Below are 15660 nucleotides of genomic sequence, written 5' to 3' on the forward strand. Positions count from 1 at the left end.
AAATATACAAGATGTCACTTTATAAATTTCGTCCAGAGGCTATTCTAGGTGCTGCGTCACCTTTTTATTGGGCCAGGCCCATGTAATTTCGAAATACATAAGTATAGACTATTTTTAGAGTCCGTATGTGTGGGGAAACAAGAGATAGGGTTGGTTTCGGACCCCTCCACTAAGGGCCACGAAATCCCCCCCTCTTCCTCCATATATACAGCTCTTAGGCCACCGTTTAGACTTTGGATTTTGTTTAGATTAAAAGTTTGCCATAGCTGCAACTTCGCGTACTTCGTTTGTGTTCAACGACCAAACCAAGACGTCACAGAACCCCATCTTGATCAATAAAGCTTTCATCTTATATTCGCAATATCCAGATTGCAATCTCAGATTCTTGCTTGTTCTTTGTTTGCTCGCAGGAAAATAGACCCTCGTGGTCAGGTTGATCATGCTCCGGCATGGTCAATAACCCCTCGGAACTTGGTTTAGCGATTGCTAAGGCATGACGTCTCGCACGTTCGTATTCGGATCGTCAAGGTCGACCCCCACAGAAAACAATAGCCACCATCTCATTGAAACATCGGGACACCTTTGCCTCTATCAAGTCCCAAGGGCGACGCTCAGGGCTGTAAGTGCATCTAGTGCTCCTTAGTGATTTTGGTGTATTGAAGACTTATAGGTTAAGGGACTGATGCGTTTGTGAAGTGTACACAGGACTATAAGTCTATGGGGAGTTTGATATTTACAGAGAAAGTCGACCCCTAAAAATGAAGTTCTTCAACTGAAGACTTTGGATTTCTGAAGACTTTGAAAGTGAAGAAATTGGTGTGACCTTGAAGACTTACCAATCATTCGAGGAACATGAAGGGTGAAGACTTTTGTTTTTGTAGTTTCATTTTCTCTTTGTTGAGTCATAGGAAACACCGTACTGTTAAAGGGGGTCGAGGAAATATTAAGGAAAGATTTCCATGTGATGCTCAACTCAAAATCCTACACCTACCAATCCCTTCGAGTGAAGCCATTGGAAATCTCATACAGTTTGGTCATATTCTTCAGTGACAGAGACGAAGTTCTTCTGGTCTCTGAGGAATTTGTTCTGACTAAGGAGTTAGGAATTCACCAGTGTGAATTGCCTACACAGTGAGGATCATGATAGCCCTGAGGATTTTGATAGTCAAAATTCCGACCGTTGCTGTGCTATGCGCCAGCGGTTCCAAAATATCTACCCACCTAATGGTCATATCAGACAAGGGAATTTATGTCTTATCATGTCGGTCTGCTCCCTAGGCTATAAATAGCCACCCCCTTCAACCACTAGCTGGTTGGCTGCTCTGAGAGAAACTGACACTTGTTAATTGAGAGCATCCTATCCTCCGAGGACTTTGAGCGAAAATCATCAAGTGAGGAAAACCCAAAACCCAACACCTACAAACCCAAAGTGATTGAGCATCACTGAAGAGATTGATCCTGCGTGGATCCGACGTTTGTTTCCTTTGAAGACTGTGCTTCTTCCAGACGGTTAGGCGTCAAGGTCTAGAGCATCCAAGAGGAATTGTGGATCGCTGAGTGACCGAGTTTGTGAAGGTTTTGAAGTCACCTGAAGACTTACCACGAGTGATTGGGCGAGGTCTGTGTGACCTTAGCTCAAGGAGAATACGGTGAGGACTATGTGTCCGGGACTGGGTGTCCTCGAGTTTAAATACTCAACCACTCCAACCAGATGTACAACTGAGACAACAGTTGGAACTGGTCTACCAAATCATTGTCTTCACCAAGCTTACTGGTTCTATTTCCTCAACTATTTCATTTCCTCATGTCTGTTGTTGTGTGCCTGTTCACATCTGTTTGAAGACTTTGACTGAAGACTTTCTCAATTTCCTCAGATCAGTTTCTTCAGTCTGTCCGTCTTCTTTCTAGTGTTATCCTGTGTTTACGCTCTCTGTACTCTGTGCTTGTCTTCATTTCATCATGATGACTATGCTTGTGTTCTGTTATGTTTACTTCTGAGTACTTATTCCGGTGCTAGTAGTTCTTCATTTAGGAATTTCCTCACCAGCAAATTCCTCAGTAAAGAATTCATAAAAATCGCCTATTCACCCCCCTAGTCGATATAACGCACTATTAGTTCAGGAACGTCATGCACCTCAATCACGCGAAGCTAATCTGGGACCAGCTTTCTGAGGTCTATGAAGGTCATCGTACTCGTCATGATCCTTGGTTTGAGGATTACAAGGATTCTCTCAAAGAGATGACTTTCGCACCTGAATCATCATCCTCTTCACCGTGCCTCATGGCAGAGGGTGCCAAGGTAACTGAATGCTACCTTTCCGAATCAAGTGATGATGAATCAGGTGATGAATTTGGCCCCAGCTATGTCAAACTTGCTTCCCTTGCCACTAAACAACAAAGAGCTTTGGAAAAAGTTTAATACATGCTTAATAAGAGCGATGATATGTTGGGTGAAGAAATGGATCAGTCAAAAGCATTGGCTGGGAGTCTTCAGAGACTTCAGTCCAAGTTTGACGCCCTTCAAGATCATCATAATACTCTCTTGTCTGATCACGAGAAGCTTTCTTCTGAATCTCTTCAGTGAAAGCAAGATCTTGAAAAGCTAAGAGTGGATTATGAAGATCTTCAGAAGGAGCGCGATTCATTACTTGCTCAACAAATCAGCACTACCCAGGAAGAATTTGTTCCTCCATGTCTGAAGTGCATTGAACGTGAAACTGCTAATTCTTCACCTGAATGTTCAAATGCTTCTAATGCTACAAATTCTTCATATGTCTCTGCTATCACTAATTCCTCATCTGAGGACAATGCAAGTATCACTGATGATGCAGGGCTGAAGGAATTGTACATGACAGGCATGTACAAAAGCCTCAAAGGGCATCAGACTCTTTGTGATGTGCTCAAAAAGCAGATCCTCAGCAGAAACCCTAGGAAAGAGGGTATTGCCTTTGAGAGGAAACTCAATGCTGATGGAACATATTAGAAGCCTGAGCAGTACCCCAAAACCTCATGGGTTGCTGCAAAGGGACCTCCAGTTGATCCATCCCACTTATCTGGCTTTACATGTGAATCTCCTCATTTTTCTGATGAGTCATTTGACTCTAACTATAAACTGTTCAAAAATCAGAATGGTGAAGTATTTGCTAGATATGTTGGGACTAACTGCAGGAACGGTTCCCCTATGAAGAAAATCTGGGTTCCCAAAAGTTGCCTTGAAAGTCTTCAGGTGAATGTCCTCATGACACCACCTGTGAAGAATAGGAATTCCAGATCAAATTCTTCATATGAACCAAATTCTTCATATGGATCCAAGTCCTCAAGTGGACCAAATTCCTCACGTGGATCAAATTCCTCAAAAAGGTCAAAGTCCTCATATGATCATCATCGTGCTAACCCTTCTGTTTCGCAGGGTAGAGCTGAGGGCTATGAATATGTGCATTATTCTTCAAATCATTATGTTCATCATCAATGCACCATTTGTTACTTCTTGGAGGGTGGTGTCGCCTAGATTGGCTAGGTGTCACTTGGGAGCCTCCGACAAGATTGTGGAGTTGAACCAAGGAGTTTGGAAGGGCAAGGAGATCGCCTACTTCGTGAAGATCTACCGCTAGTGAGGCAAGTCCTTCGTGGGCGACGGCCATGGTGGGATAGACAAGGTTGCTTCTTCGTGGACCCTCAGTGAGTGGAGCCCTCCGTGGACTCGCACAACTGTTACCCTTCGTGGGTTGAAGTCTCCATCTACGTGGATGTACGATAGCACCACCTATCGGAACCACAACAAAAACATCTGTGTCTCCAATTACGTTTGAATCCTCCAAAACCCTTCCCTTTACATTCTTGCAAGTTGCATGCTTTACTTTCCCCTGCTCATATACTCTTTGCATGCTTGCTTGTTATGTATTGTGAATGTTAAACTTGTGCCTAAACTCCACTTAAACTTAAAGAAGTTAAAAACTGCAACTTTGGTACTTAGTGTCTAATCACCCCCTCTAGACACCTCTTCGCAAGGTCCTACAAGTGGTATCAGAGCATTGGTCTCCATTGCCTTGGTTTAATCACCATTGGAGGAAGATGGATGAGTCTACTTTGGGGAGTCTTAGACATAGAGTGCCTATTCTTGATGGAGAGTATTTTCATGAGTGGAAAAATGAGATGCTTGTTATTTTCAATCAATATCATTTGAACAAGTACATTGCTAGTCCTTGTGCACCTCATGTTGATCCTATGCATCCTACTCTAGATGAGTCAATTGACATGATCCGCAATCTTAGAACTGCCGAACTTATCATTAGAGGCTTGCCTAGAAACTTAATTGGATGTTTGCCTACCCTTAAGTGTGCCTACACTATATGGAAATTTCTTGAGGAACGCTTTCCGAATTATTCCTTTAAAAATCTTGATGAAATTCTCCATAAGTCTATTGCCTTGAGTAAGATGAATTCTAGTGATCCTATGTTTGGTAATTGTTTGTCTGAGCTTACAAACCTTATGCGTGCCAAAGGAGATGTTGGAATTATTAGCGATATTATTTCCGAAGCTATAAAAATTCATAAGCAAGATCATTGTCAAACTCACTCTAACGAATTACCCTCTCTAGGGTTTGATCCACCACATGACGATGTTGAACATGGATACTGTGATGAGGATGATGATAGTGACTTCGATCTTGATGATGCAATGAGACACTTTGGTCTTATGGCAAATCTTCAGGGATATATGTCAGGAGGAAAGGAATGGGTTCTTGATAATGGATGTACCGATCACATGACCGGAGATAAAGACATGTTTCATGAGCTTGCTGAAAACGATTGTCCTCGAAAGTATGTCACTTTCAGTGACAACTCAAAGTGTAAGGTGGCTGGCCTCGGTAAGGTGGCCATATCACATGATAGCTCCATACAAAATGTCATGCTCGTTGAATCTCTTGGCTACAACTTACTTTCAGTATCTAGACTTGCTGATTTTGGTTTCAATGTCCTATTTACTTAAGTAGATTGCCAAGTGTTTCGTCGACATAATCATAAAATGGTCTTTACCGTGTGCGTAGAGGTGATCTATACATTGTTGATTTCACTAAAAAGGCTCAACCTAAAACTTGCTTCATTGCTAAATCCTCAAAAGGTTGGTTATGGCATAGACGACTAGGTCACGTTGGCATGAGAAACCTTGACAAGCTTATTAAAGGAAATCATATCCTTGGTGTTAATGATGTCATATTTGATAAGGATAGACTTTGCAGTGCTTGTCAGGCAGGTAAACAGGTTGGAGGAAGGCATCCCATGAAGAACATCATGACCACAAGGAGGCCACTCAAGCTACTTCACATGGATCTTTTTGGTCCCAACTCTTACAAGAGTCTTGGTGGAAATTCTTTTGGTCTAGTTATAGTTGATGATTTTCAAGTTTTACGTGGGTGTTCTTTCTTGATGATAAATCGCAGATCCAAAAGATCTTCAAAAACTTTGCTAGGAAGGCCCAAAATCAATTTGCAGTGAAGATCAAGAAGGTTTTGCAGCGACAATGGAACGAAGTTCAAGAACGCAAATGTGGACACCTTTCTTGACGAAGAAGGGATTTCACACGAGTTCTCGGCTACGTACACACCTCAACAAAATGGAGTTGTTGAGAGGAATAATCGGACGCTCATCGAAATGGCGAGAACGATGCTTGATGAGTACAAGACACCGAAGCACTTTTTGGCAGAAGCGGTTGAGACAACTTGTCATGCAACAAATCGCTTGTATCTTCACAAGCTACTCGGCAAGACGGCATACGAGCTCCTCACCGGAGACAAAGATCCTTCGGAAGCAATACAGGACTTGTCTATTGGCAAGGTCCGTCCAACGGAGGTGAAGGAGAGTACCTCGTCCGTCCAAGTGGAAGCTTCTACTTCATGACAAGGTGAACCAAGAGTTGATATGGAAGCATCCACAAATGGGACACACCAAGATGAAGAAAACGAGGAAGTGCATCAAGATGAACGTCAACAACCTCCTTCTCCACCATGACAAGAGAACGACAACGCTAACAATGAAGAAGGCCAAGAAGAAGTTTAACCAAGAACCAAGAAAAAGCTTTCACGAGTTCGAGCAAGAATTGCTAAAGACCATCCCATCGAGCAAATCTACAATGATATTCAAACCGGGAGACTTAGTCGCTCTAAAACTCGTTTAGCTAACTTTTGTGAAAACTATTCTTTCATCTCTAGCATTGAACCTATGAAGGTTGAAGAAGCATTGGAAGATCCGGATTGGATAAATGCTATGCATTAAGAGCTACACAACTTTGAGAGAAACCAAGTTTGGACATTGGTTGAGAAGCCCGACAACAACCACAACATCATCGATACCAAATGGGTGTTTCGCAACAAGCAAGATGAAGATGGACAAGTAGTTCGCAACAAATTAGGCGACGCTTAGGCGATAAGGCGCCCCGCCAGCGCCTTACAAATATGCCCGCCTTAGGCGCTTAGGCGTCCGCCTTAGGCGCTTAGGCGTCGCCTAGGCGATAAGGCGCCCCCCCAGCGCCTTAGATCGCCTTACTGCCTTAAAAACATAGGTTTCGATACCTATATTAGCTCAAACATTTTCTCACTATTTCTTCATAAATAATATCCTCATTACACATGAAGATATAAATATGAAGTAAATAGGCTAATTTGGAAATATGGTTTGCCTACTACTCAAAAAGAGCTCCTTGCCATTATTCAGGTTTCGGGGAAGGGGGGGGGATTACCTCGTTGATCATCAGGCTCACAGTTTGGTGGACCTACAAGCAGAGAAACGCGGCCATCTTTGATAGCGAGCAGCCCAACATCATCGGCCTGCCCAATGCTACCCGAGCTGAGCCTCGGTGCGTTGGCAAGGGCGGTGGCTCGCGACGCTTCTTCCATCGAACCTCGCACTTAGGAGCAGGGGCGTGGCATTGTAATCAGCGTCGTTTATAAGGCGGTAAAGCAACCTAAGGCGAGTACCACCCGCTCTGACGCCTATGCGCCTAAAGCGGGCACTTAGGCACCTATAGTGAGCATATTTCTAAGGCACTGACAGGGCGCACTTAGGCACCTAAAGTGAGCATATTTCTAAGGCACTTTTTCTTCTATCAATGCATCTAGACGCGAAGCTTTTGTGTTTCCTTGGGGAAAAAGGAGATGTGATGCCCCGATTGTCCAGTGTGTTAGCTTGCCCCATAATCCATTAGACATGATCTCCGTATATTGAGAAGCACATACTCGAGCAACAAATATAACGAAACAAATGGCTACCCAACTGGCTGATACGACTACAACTCACAGTTCAACGGTAATGAAGCATTTTGAAGACCTAAAGTTAAAGGCAACAAACGTGTAAAATAACCTACTCCGCTATGAGCCCTAAACAACAAGTTTACACGACAATCCCAATTTCTCCAACTCCACAAGCAGCTAGATCCAGCGGCCCAGTTCCAGTGACAACATTAGGCAAGCAAATCAAAATCAGAAGAGGCGGGGGAGGAGGGGAGCAAAAGGAGTGGTTACGGTCTCGTGTGATCTGCCGGAAGCTCCGGCGGTCGCCGCCCTGCGAAGAGGAGTCCGAATCTAACGACATGCCGCCGGGAGATCTCACCGCCTCCCTCCGGTGTCGAGGCCTCTGTTTGTGGCCGTAGGGTAGAGACAACCCACGTTTAACTTGCTGAAGTTGGGTGCGATCGGAGGACACGAAGTAGAAGCAGAAATTGGGGTGTGGGAGAATATGCAGCGACCGCGTGCGAGAGGAAGAAGAAACGGGAGTGCGCGGCTCCCAAGACCACCAAGACCAGACCGTCATCGGCCGCCACCGGCGCAGGAATTTACCAGACTGCCCCAGCGTTACCAGAAAAGTCGCGGCCCGGTTCTTTTGACCCGATTATGCAGATTCTGGGTCTGAAAAAATCAAAAGCTAGAAAGAACTCGTTTTGATTCTGTAGAATCGTCAAAATTAGACCACAATCGACAGTGCAACTGAAAAGCAGCGTTTTGGGTCGATTCTGGCGATTCTGGACCTCCCGCAAATGAAAACGTTTGGGTTTTCAGACTGTACCCCTATCTCACCATGAAATTACAGGCAAAATGCCCTTCCACAGCCCGACCGACCGCAGCCCAGAAAACACATCTGCCGCTCGCTCCCCTGTCCTCGCTCGATTCCCCCTCGCTCTCGCTCTGTTTCCTCCAGCCGCCGCTAGGGTTCCTGACCCGCCGCCCCTCCTCCCTCGAGCCCAGACGCGCGCCTTATCGGAACCTTGCCGGAGCAGACGAGCGCCGCCCCGACGCGTCCATCCGGCCGGCCAAAGCAGTGCTCAGCGCCGCCTCCTCCGCCCCCCATCCCGCCAGCCCCTGAGATCCTCCGCCCTCCCCGCCGTCCTCCGCCGGCCCCGACGAGCCCATCCAGCCGGCTGCTGCTGTCTTCTATCCGCTGCCTCGGTGAGCCTCTCTCTCTCCATCTCTCTCTCTCTTGTATTTTCTCTGTACATAGAAGAGTGGATGCATAGATGGATGTAGATGATTTGTAGCTCTTTTCTGTACATGGAACAATGGATTGCTAGATAGACGTAGATGATTTGCTTGATTGATGGATGGATGTAGATGATGTTAGTTTATTTGTTAGATTTGCTTGATTTGTAGCTCTTTTCTCTACAAGGAACAAGAGTTCTTTTCTGTACTGTGTAGGTAGATGATTTTTTAAAATTCTTTTTTCTACTACAATTGCTCAATGCTAGTTGTGAGTGGTTCTGTGTTGCTACTGCTTTGTGCTAATGATAGACGTTGTAGATGGAGAAAGAAAAGAAAACCAAGCCCCCTAAAGCAAACTGGGACAGTGCAGCGCATACCATTTTTATGGATGCATGTGTAGAGGAGGTGCGAGCTAATAACCGTGGTGGCACCACTTTAACCGACATTGGAAAAGCTAATTTGGTTAGAAAGTTCAATGAGCGCTTCGGGAGAAATTATTCTTTCGACCAACTGAAGAATAGATGGGATATATGTAGAGCAGACTACAGTGTATGGAAGACATTGACTCAAAAAGCAACTGGCATTGGTAGAGATGAATATACAAAGACCATTGCAGCTACAGATGAGTGGTGGGCAATTGAGATAAAGGTATTTTGCTGCCATGTCATTCATTCAAGTAGTGAGTGATAAAGGTATGCTCCACTAGCAGAGGAGGACAAAATGAGAGAGGTGTTTGATGCTTGCTGTGTCACAAATGAACATGCTAGGGTGCCAATTCCCACATATCAAAGTGGTTCATCTCGCTTTAATATGGATGATGATTCAGGTTGTGAAAGTCATGATGTCGAAGCTACACCTCGTACGAAGCGTGCCAAGATTGGGAAGAAGATGCCATGTTCTTATTCGCCAAGTCCTAGGATGAATGAGAAGTGGTCAAATGAAAGTGTTAAAACTGATACACTTGTACGTATGGTTGACCTCTTTGGTGCAAGAGAAAAGAGAAAGGGAAACCTAGGAGGGGATACAACAAGAAAGGAGATTGGAGACATGATGAACATGGTGATTGCAGATGGTGCTAAACCCGGGAGTGATGTGCATTTCTATGCTTCCCATCTTATGTTGGAAAGGAAATATCGTGATATTTTTGTAACATTCAAGGATCATGAACCTAGTGCAAGGCTTCGATGGATAGAGAGGACATGGGAGCTCAACAAAAATAAGTAGAACCCAACTATTTGCTTTGAACTTGTAATGATGTGAACCGATATGTATCATTTGCTTCCAACTATTTGCTTTGAAACATGTAATGTTGTGAACCCAGTCCTTTGCTTCCAACTTGTAATGTCCTGAACATGTTGTTTGCTCTCATAATGCAATGTTCACTTGTTCAGAACATAATTGTTTGCTTTGGAATTGTATTGTATCATGTATAACTATTGTTGGTAATTTTGTATGTTGTTGCTAAACTCTCCTGTGTATGTTTATGTGGCAGATGGACACTTCAGATGAATCTTCAGATGGATCAGATAAGGAATGGGATTTGGCCATGTTTGCATGTTCTATGGAAGTGGGGTCGCCAAGTGAGAGATTGCCGTATGCACCAAGAAAGTCGCACCTTGTTACAGGCCTCCAATGGGTGGCAGAGAAGGAGCAAGATGCAAAAGCTTTCTACTCTATGTTCAGAATGAGAAGGTCAGTTTTTTACTCATTGCATGAATTGTTGGTTGAGAAGTACGGGCTTAAGTCAACTTGCAACATATCATCGAAAGAAGCATTGGCACAGTTTTTATGGACTTTGGGGACGTGCCAAACCACTGATAATGTAGCAGATCGGTTTGGACATAGTCGTTCTGTCATCAACAAAAAATTTCATGAGGTTTTGGAGTGTGTGGACCGCATGGCTGGTGATTTCATTAGGCCTATTGATCCATCTTTCTCTGAACCGCACCCCATACTAAGAAAAACAAAGTTCTGGCCTCATTTCAAAAATGCTATTGGAGCCATAGATGGAACACACATTGAAGTGATTGTGCCTAAGGAGTTGGAGCCACAACACAGGAATAGGAAAGGGGTTACAAGTGAAAATGTCATGACAGTCTGTGATTTCGATATGAGGTTCACTTTTGTTGTTCCTGGATGGCCCGGATCTGTTCATGACACACGTGTATGGAGCGATGCTATAGTTTGTTATGATCATTTTCCACAACCTCCCACAGGTAATCTCTTGTATGTATTTTGTTATGTACATGATGATACGTACTACATTTCTAATAGCTTATGATGTTTTACTATAGATAAATATTACCTTGTGGACTCCGGATATCCAAACAGGGTTGGATATCTAGCACCATACAAAGGGCAACGATACCATGTACCAGAGTTCCAACAACACTCACCCATTGGTAGACATGAGACATTCAACCATCGTCATTCTTCTTTGCGAAATGTCATTGAAAGAACATTCGGTGTTCTCAAGATGAAATGACGAATTCTTGGAGGCATACCACGGTACAAATCGGAGAGCCAAAAGATGATTGTCACTGCATGCATGTGTCTCCACAACTTCATTCGTGATAGCAAGTTGCATGATGAGCATTTTGACAAGTTTAACAATGATGCGTATGTGCAGCCCCCATTGCCATTTACAGGCGCCAACGCTCTACCACCAGAAGATGATGGTACCATGGCCGAAACACGTGATGCTATTGCTACCAGTCTTGTACCATGAGATTAGTCAGTCTATTTGTAATAATATTTAGCATCTTATTTTGTAGCGAAGGCAACTTGGAAACCTTCTTTATTGTAATATTTAGCAAGCTAAAATATTCATAAATCGTATTCATGCTCATATTCGACGATAATTTGTTCAAAACAACCAAGTGTTAGCAATTCAACACTTAGTTTTAGTTCAGGGACATTACAGACATTTCAGCATACAACTCATCCCATAATCAGAGATCAAAATCTCAGAAAAGAACTCGACGGCTGATTCTGAGAGAAGTTGATTCTGTGGGAAGTTTCCCAAAAGCTGATTCTGGAGAATCAAAAGCTAAAAAGAACTGGGCCGCAATATCCTGCAGTCTCACAATATCCTGCAGTCTCTTAGACTATGTTTTTTCGAACCCGTTAATAGTCGCGCAATGTGCACACTCTCGCGACGTTCATGTTGGCATTGTTTCATCGTTGAAATATTTTTGCCTCGTTGGTCCACTTGTCTGCTGGGATTAGGCTAAGTAAGAGCCCACATACATCGCCCCCTCCGCTCCCTTTCTTTCGCGTACACGCAAGCGGTCCCGTCTCTCTCACACCACCTATCGGCCGCCGTCGTCGCCTCTCCCATCCGCCGTGCCCTAGGCCCCTTCTCTCTCGTCGATCTGCGGCGGGTTCGGGGACACGCAAGGACGGAGAGGATCCCGATGGTGGTTGGGTGCCGTTGACCTCGTGCATGGAGGCGAGGCAGAGGGTAGCGGCAGCGCCGCCGATCACCGCGACGACAGGCGGCAGTTTGAGGGGCGGGGAGGTCGGGGATGGATGGATCCGGCAGCCCCTGTACGGATTCGAGGCGGTGGGCGCTCGGGGTCGCCGGCTGGAGCGGATCGACGGCGGACGCGGCCATGGTTTCCCGGCGGAACTCCAGCGTGAGCAGAAAGGCGGCGCGGGCGGGCGACGACTTCCGGCTAGGGAGAGGAGGTCGCAGGACGGCACGCTCGGCTCCGGCGGCAAGGCATGGCTGCGGGCTAGGATGATGAGACCGTGGGTCGTGAATGTGGATGGGTGGTAGCCATGGCCTCTCTCTCATCTTCGATTCTATAGTTTCTTCATCTGCTCTCTTCAACTAGCCCTAATACATTTTCGTGTTGCAGGTTTTGAATCGTTGACACATGGTTTGCTTGAGACAAGCGAAGCTGCTGAGGTGATTTGTACACCTAAACTGCTTCAGGTATTTGCCCGATTTGCATGGCAAGAATAGCAGGATTATACATGTTTGTTCTATTTCATTTGTCATCCCATGATTTATCCCACTTCTAAGTGTGACAACTAATGATGTCCCTGGATTTGATTTTTTCTCACTTTGCATGAATTCAGGTTAATGTCAAGGGCTTGAAAGGTGTGAGGGAAGTAAAGATGGATCTATACATAGGGTGTATGATCTAGTGCATATTAGATAATCAAAGTTGATGCATATGTTACAGGTATAGAGTTGTGCACCAATCTAGTTGATGTTCACATAATCCCCAAGCTGATTTATCGATTAGAAGAGTCATGTATTATTGTAGCTTTCTCTCTACATCAAGTACACATAAATATAATGCCGAAGAATGTAGTTTCTTTCATTGTTCTGCAGATCTTCCCCGCGAGGTGCTACAAATCAGATGGGCGCTGTCGTGAAGGCCGCGAAGGTGTGGCCGATGGCACAGGTTAGCCTGTGGGTGGCACCATCGTGCTGCTCTAGACGTGCATTGTGGTGCTGCTCGTGGCGGCTTTCGGAGGGAGACAGAGTGGTATGTGCTTTTCTAAACATATATATTCCTGAAGAACCTTTTTTATAGTCCTAATGAATTGAGCAATTTGTTCTCTCGTGTCTCTTCCCCTTTGTTTCTACCCTAATGCAGCAGAACATAGAGAGTTTGGGAGCTACTCGGGTTTGGATCAGCAAGCCATGTCTGTTTGGTTTGGCAAAGGAAGGTATTTTATCTTTTTTCTGTAATGCCATGAACATCTCTGAATCTTTACACGGGTTCCAGCCGATGCTTAATTTTTTCCAACATATTTGTGATTGAAGCCCACACATACGTAGTCATGGATCTGATTTTGCGTTTTGGACCTTGCTATTTCACTGATTTGGAACATGTATATGTAGTTCTAGGCTTCTAACTAGATGGATTAATAGATATGTTGGACATATGCATTTTATATGACCAGCATGGATCTATGTTTATTATTTGATGCTCCTTCTTATCACGGGGAAGAATTTTTGCAAAGAGTTGTCATTTTTGGAGATATGGGCAACTTATGGATTTGTTTTCACTTAAGGAGTATGCTTTCAGTGCTACAGAGTATGAAGTGAAATTAGATTAGATTGATGATTAGTGATTAATTATAGAACTGTTGGCAGCACCAGTTTAACATATGTTGATTTCTGTCCCATCTTTATTTTTTTTAAGTTAAACTGTGAATTTGAAAACAAAAAGATTCTACATTTGTTAATGCTAAATTTATCAGTTCTTTGTTTTGGTAATCACCTCCTGCATATGTGTTCCTAGGTAGTTTTCTTACTGCCACAACTTGGATTCTATTGGCGTTTCGTGACAGATTTTAGCAGCATTGCTACACCTCTCAATGAGATTACAAAGAAGGATGTGCCTTTTGTTTGGGGTACCGCACAGGAAGAAGCCTTCACGGTGTTGAAAGATAAGTTGACACATGCTCCTTTACTCCAACTTCCTAATTTTAATAAGACATTTGAGCTTGAATGTGATGCTAGTGGAATTGGATTAGGAGGTGTGTTATTACAAGATGGCAAACCTATTGCATACTTTTCTGAAAAATTGAGTGGGCCTAGTCTGAATTATTCTACTTATGATAAAGAATTATATGCTCTTGTTCGGACTTTAGAAACATGGCACCATTATTTATGGCCCAAAGAATTTTTTATACATTCTGATCATGAATCTTTGAAACATATTAAAAGTCAAGCTAAACTGAATCGTAGACATGCTAAATGGGTTGAATTCATTGAGACTTTCCCTTATGTCATTAAACACAATAAGGGTAAAGAAAATGTTATTGCTGATGCATTGTCTCGTCGCTATACTATGGTTTCACAACTTGACTTCAAAATATTTGGTTTGGAGACCATCAAAGATCAATATGAGCATGATGGTGATTTTAAAGATGTATTGCAGAATTGTAAAGAAGGGAGAACATAGAACAAGTTCATTGTTAATGATGGATTTGTGTTTTGTGCTAACAAGCTATGCATTCCAGCTAGCTCTATTCGTCTTCTGTTGTTGCAGGAGGCGCATGGAGGAGGATTAATGGGACACTGGCGTGAAGAAGACGGAGGAAGTACTTGCTACACATTTCTTTTGGCCAAAGATGAGATGGGATGTTGAGCGTTTTATTGCTCGCTGCACTACCTGTCAAAAAGCTAAGTCACGACTCAATCCTCATGGTTTATATATGCCTTTGCCTGTACCTAGTGTTCCTTGGGAGGATATATCTATGGACTTTGTTTTAGGTTTACCTCGAACAAAGAAGGGGAGGGATAGCATATTTGTTGTCGTGGATAGATTCTCGGAAATTACACACTTTATACCATGTCATAAAAGTGATGATGCTGTTAATGTTGCTGATTTGTTCTTTCGTGAAATTATTCGCTTGCATGGTGTGCCAAATACTATTGTTTCATATCGTGATACTAAATTTCTTAGCCACTTTTGAAGATGTTTATGGGCTAAGTTGGCGACTAAACTGCTTTTTAGTACTACTTGTCACCCCAAACTGATGGACAAACTGAAGTAGTCAATAGAACATTGTCCACTATGCTTAGGGCTGTTTTGAAGAATAATAAGAAAATGTGGCAGGAATGCTTGCCTCATATTGAATTTGCTTATAATCATTCATTGCATTCTACTACTAAGATGTGCCCTTTTGAAGTTGTGTATGGGTTCCTACCTCGTACACCTATTGATTTGTTGCCTCTTTCATCTTCGGAGAAGGTTAATTTTGATGCTAAACAACGTGCTGAATTGATTTTAAAAATGCATGAGTTAACTAAGGAAAACATTGAGCGTATGAATGCTAAATATAAACTTGCTGGAGATAAGGGTAGAAAACATGTTGAGTTTGCACCTGGAGATCTTGTTTGGTTACATTTGCGTAAGGATAGATTTCCTTATTTGCGCAAATCAAAGCTAATGCCACGTGCTGACGGACCTTTTAAGGTGTTAGAGAAAATAAATGATAATGCATATAAACTTGAGCTGCCTGCAGATTTTGGGGTTAGTCCCACTTTTAACATTGCAGATTTGAAGCCTTATTTGGGAGAGGAAGATGAACTTCCGTCGAGGACGACTTCATTTCAAGAAGGGGAGGATGATGAGGACATCAATACCATTGTTACACCCACAGCCCCTGCTGCTATACATACTGGGCCAATTACTAGAGCTCGCGCACGCCAATTAAATTAC

At 43.5% G+C, this 15660-nt stretch overlaps 1 protein-coding gene and 1 long non-coding RNA gene across 2 annotated transcripts; both read left to right on the forward strand.

The window, feature by feature from the left end:
* Window positions 1-8785: 8785 nt before the first annotated feature.
* LOC123139231 (uncharacterized) lies at window positions 8786-11195 on the forward strand. The gene is given in 3 exon segments (XM_044559033.1): window positions 8786-9613; window positions 9960-10159; window positions 11045-11195. Coding segments are annotated over 3 exon segments (1179 nt in total).
* A 458-nt stretch (window positions 11196-11653) lies between these two features.
* LOC123137241 (uncharacterized) lies at window positions 11654-13901 on the forward strand. The gene is made up of 4 exons (XR_006467951.1): window positions 11654-12407; window positions 12554-12969; window positions 13081-13153; window positions 13781-13901. It is a non-coding gene; the product is annotated as an uncharacterized lncRNA (long non-coding RNA).
* Window positions 13902-15660: the final 1759 nt, after the last annotated feature.

Source organism: Triticum aestivum, chromosome 6B (assembly GCF_018294505.1).
Source record: "Triticum aestivum cultivar Chinese Spring chromosome 6B, IWGSC CS RefSeq v2.1, whole genome shotgun sequence".
Taxonomy (NCBI): domain Eukaryota; kingdom Viridiplantae; phylum Streptophyta; class Magnoliopsida; order Poales; family Poaceae; genus Triticum; species Triticum aestivum.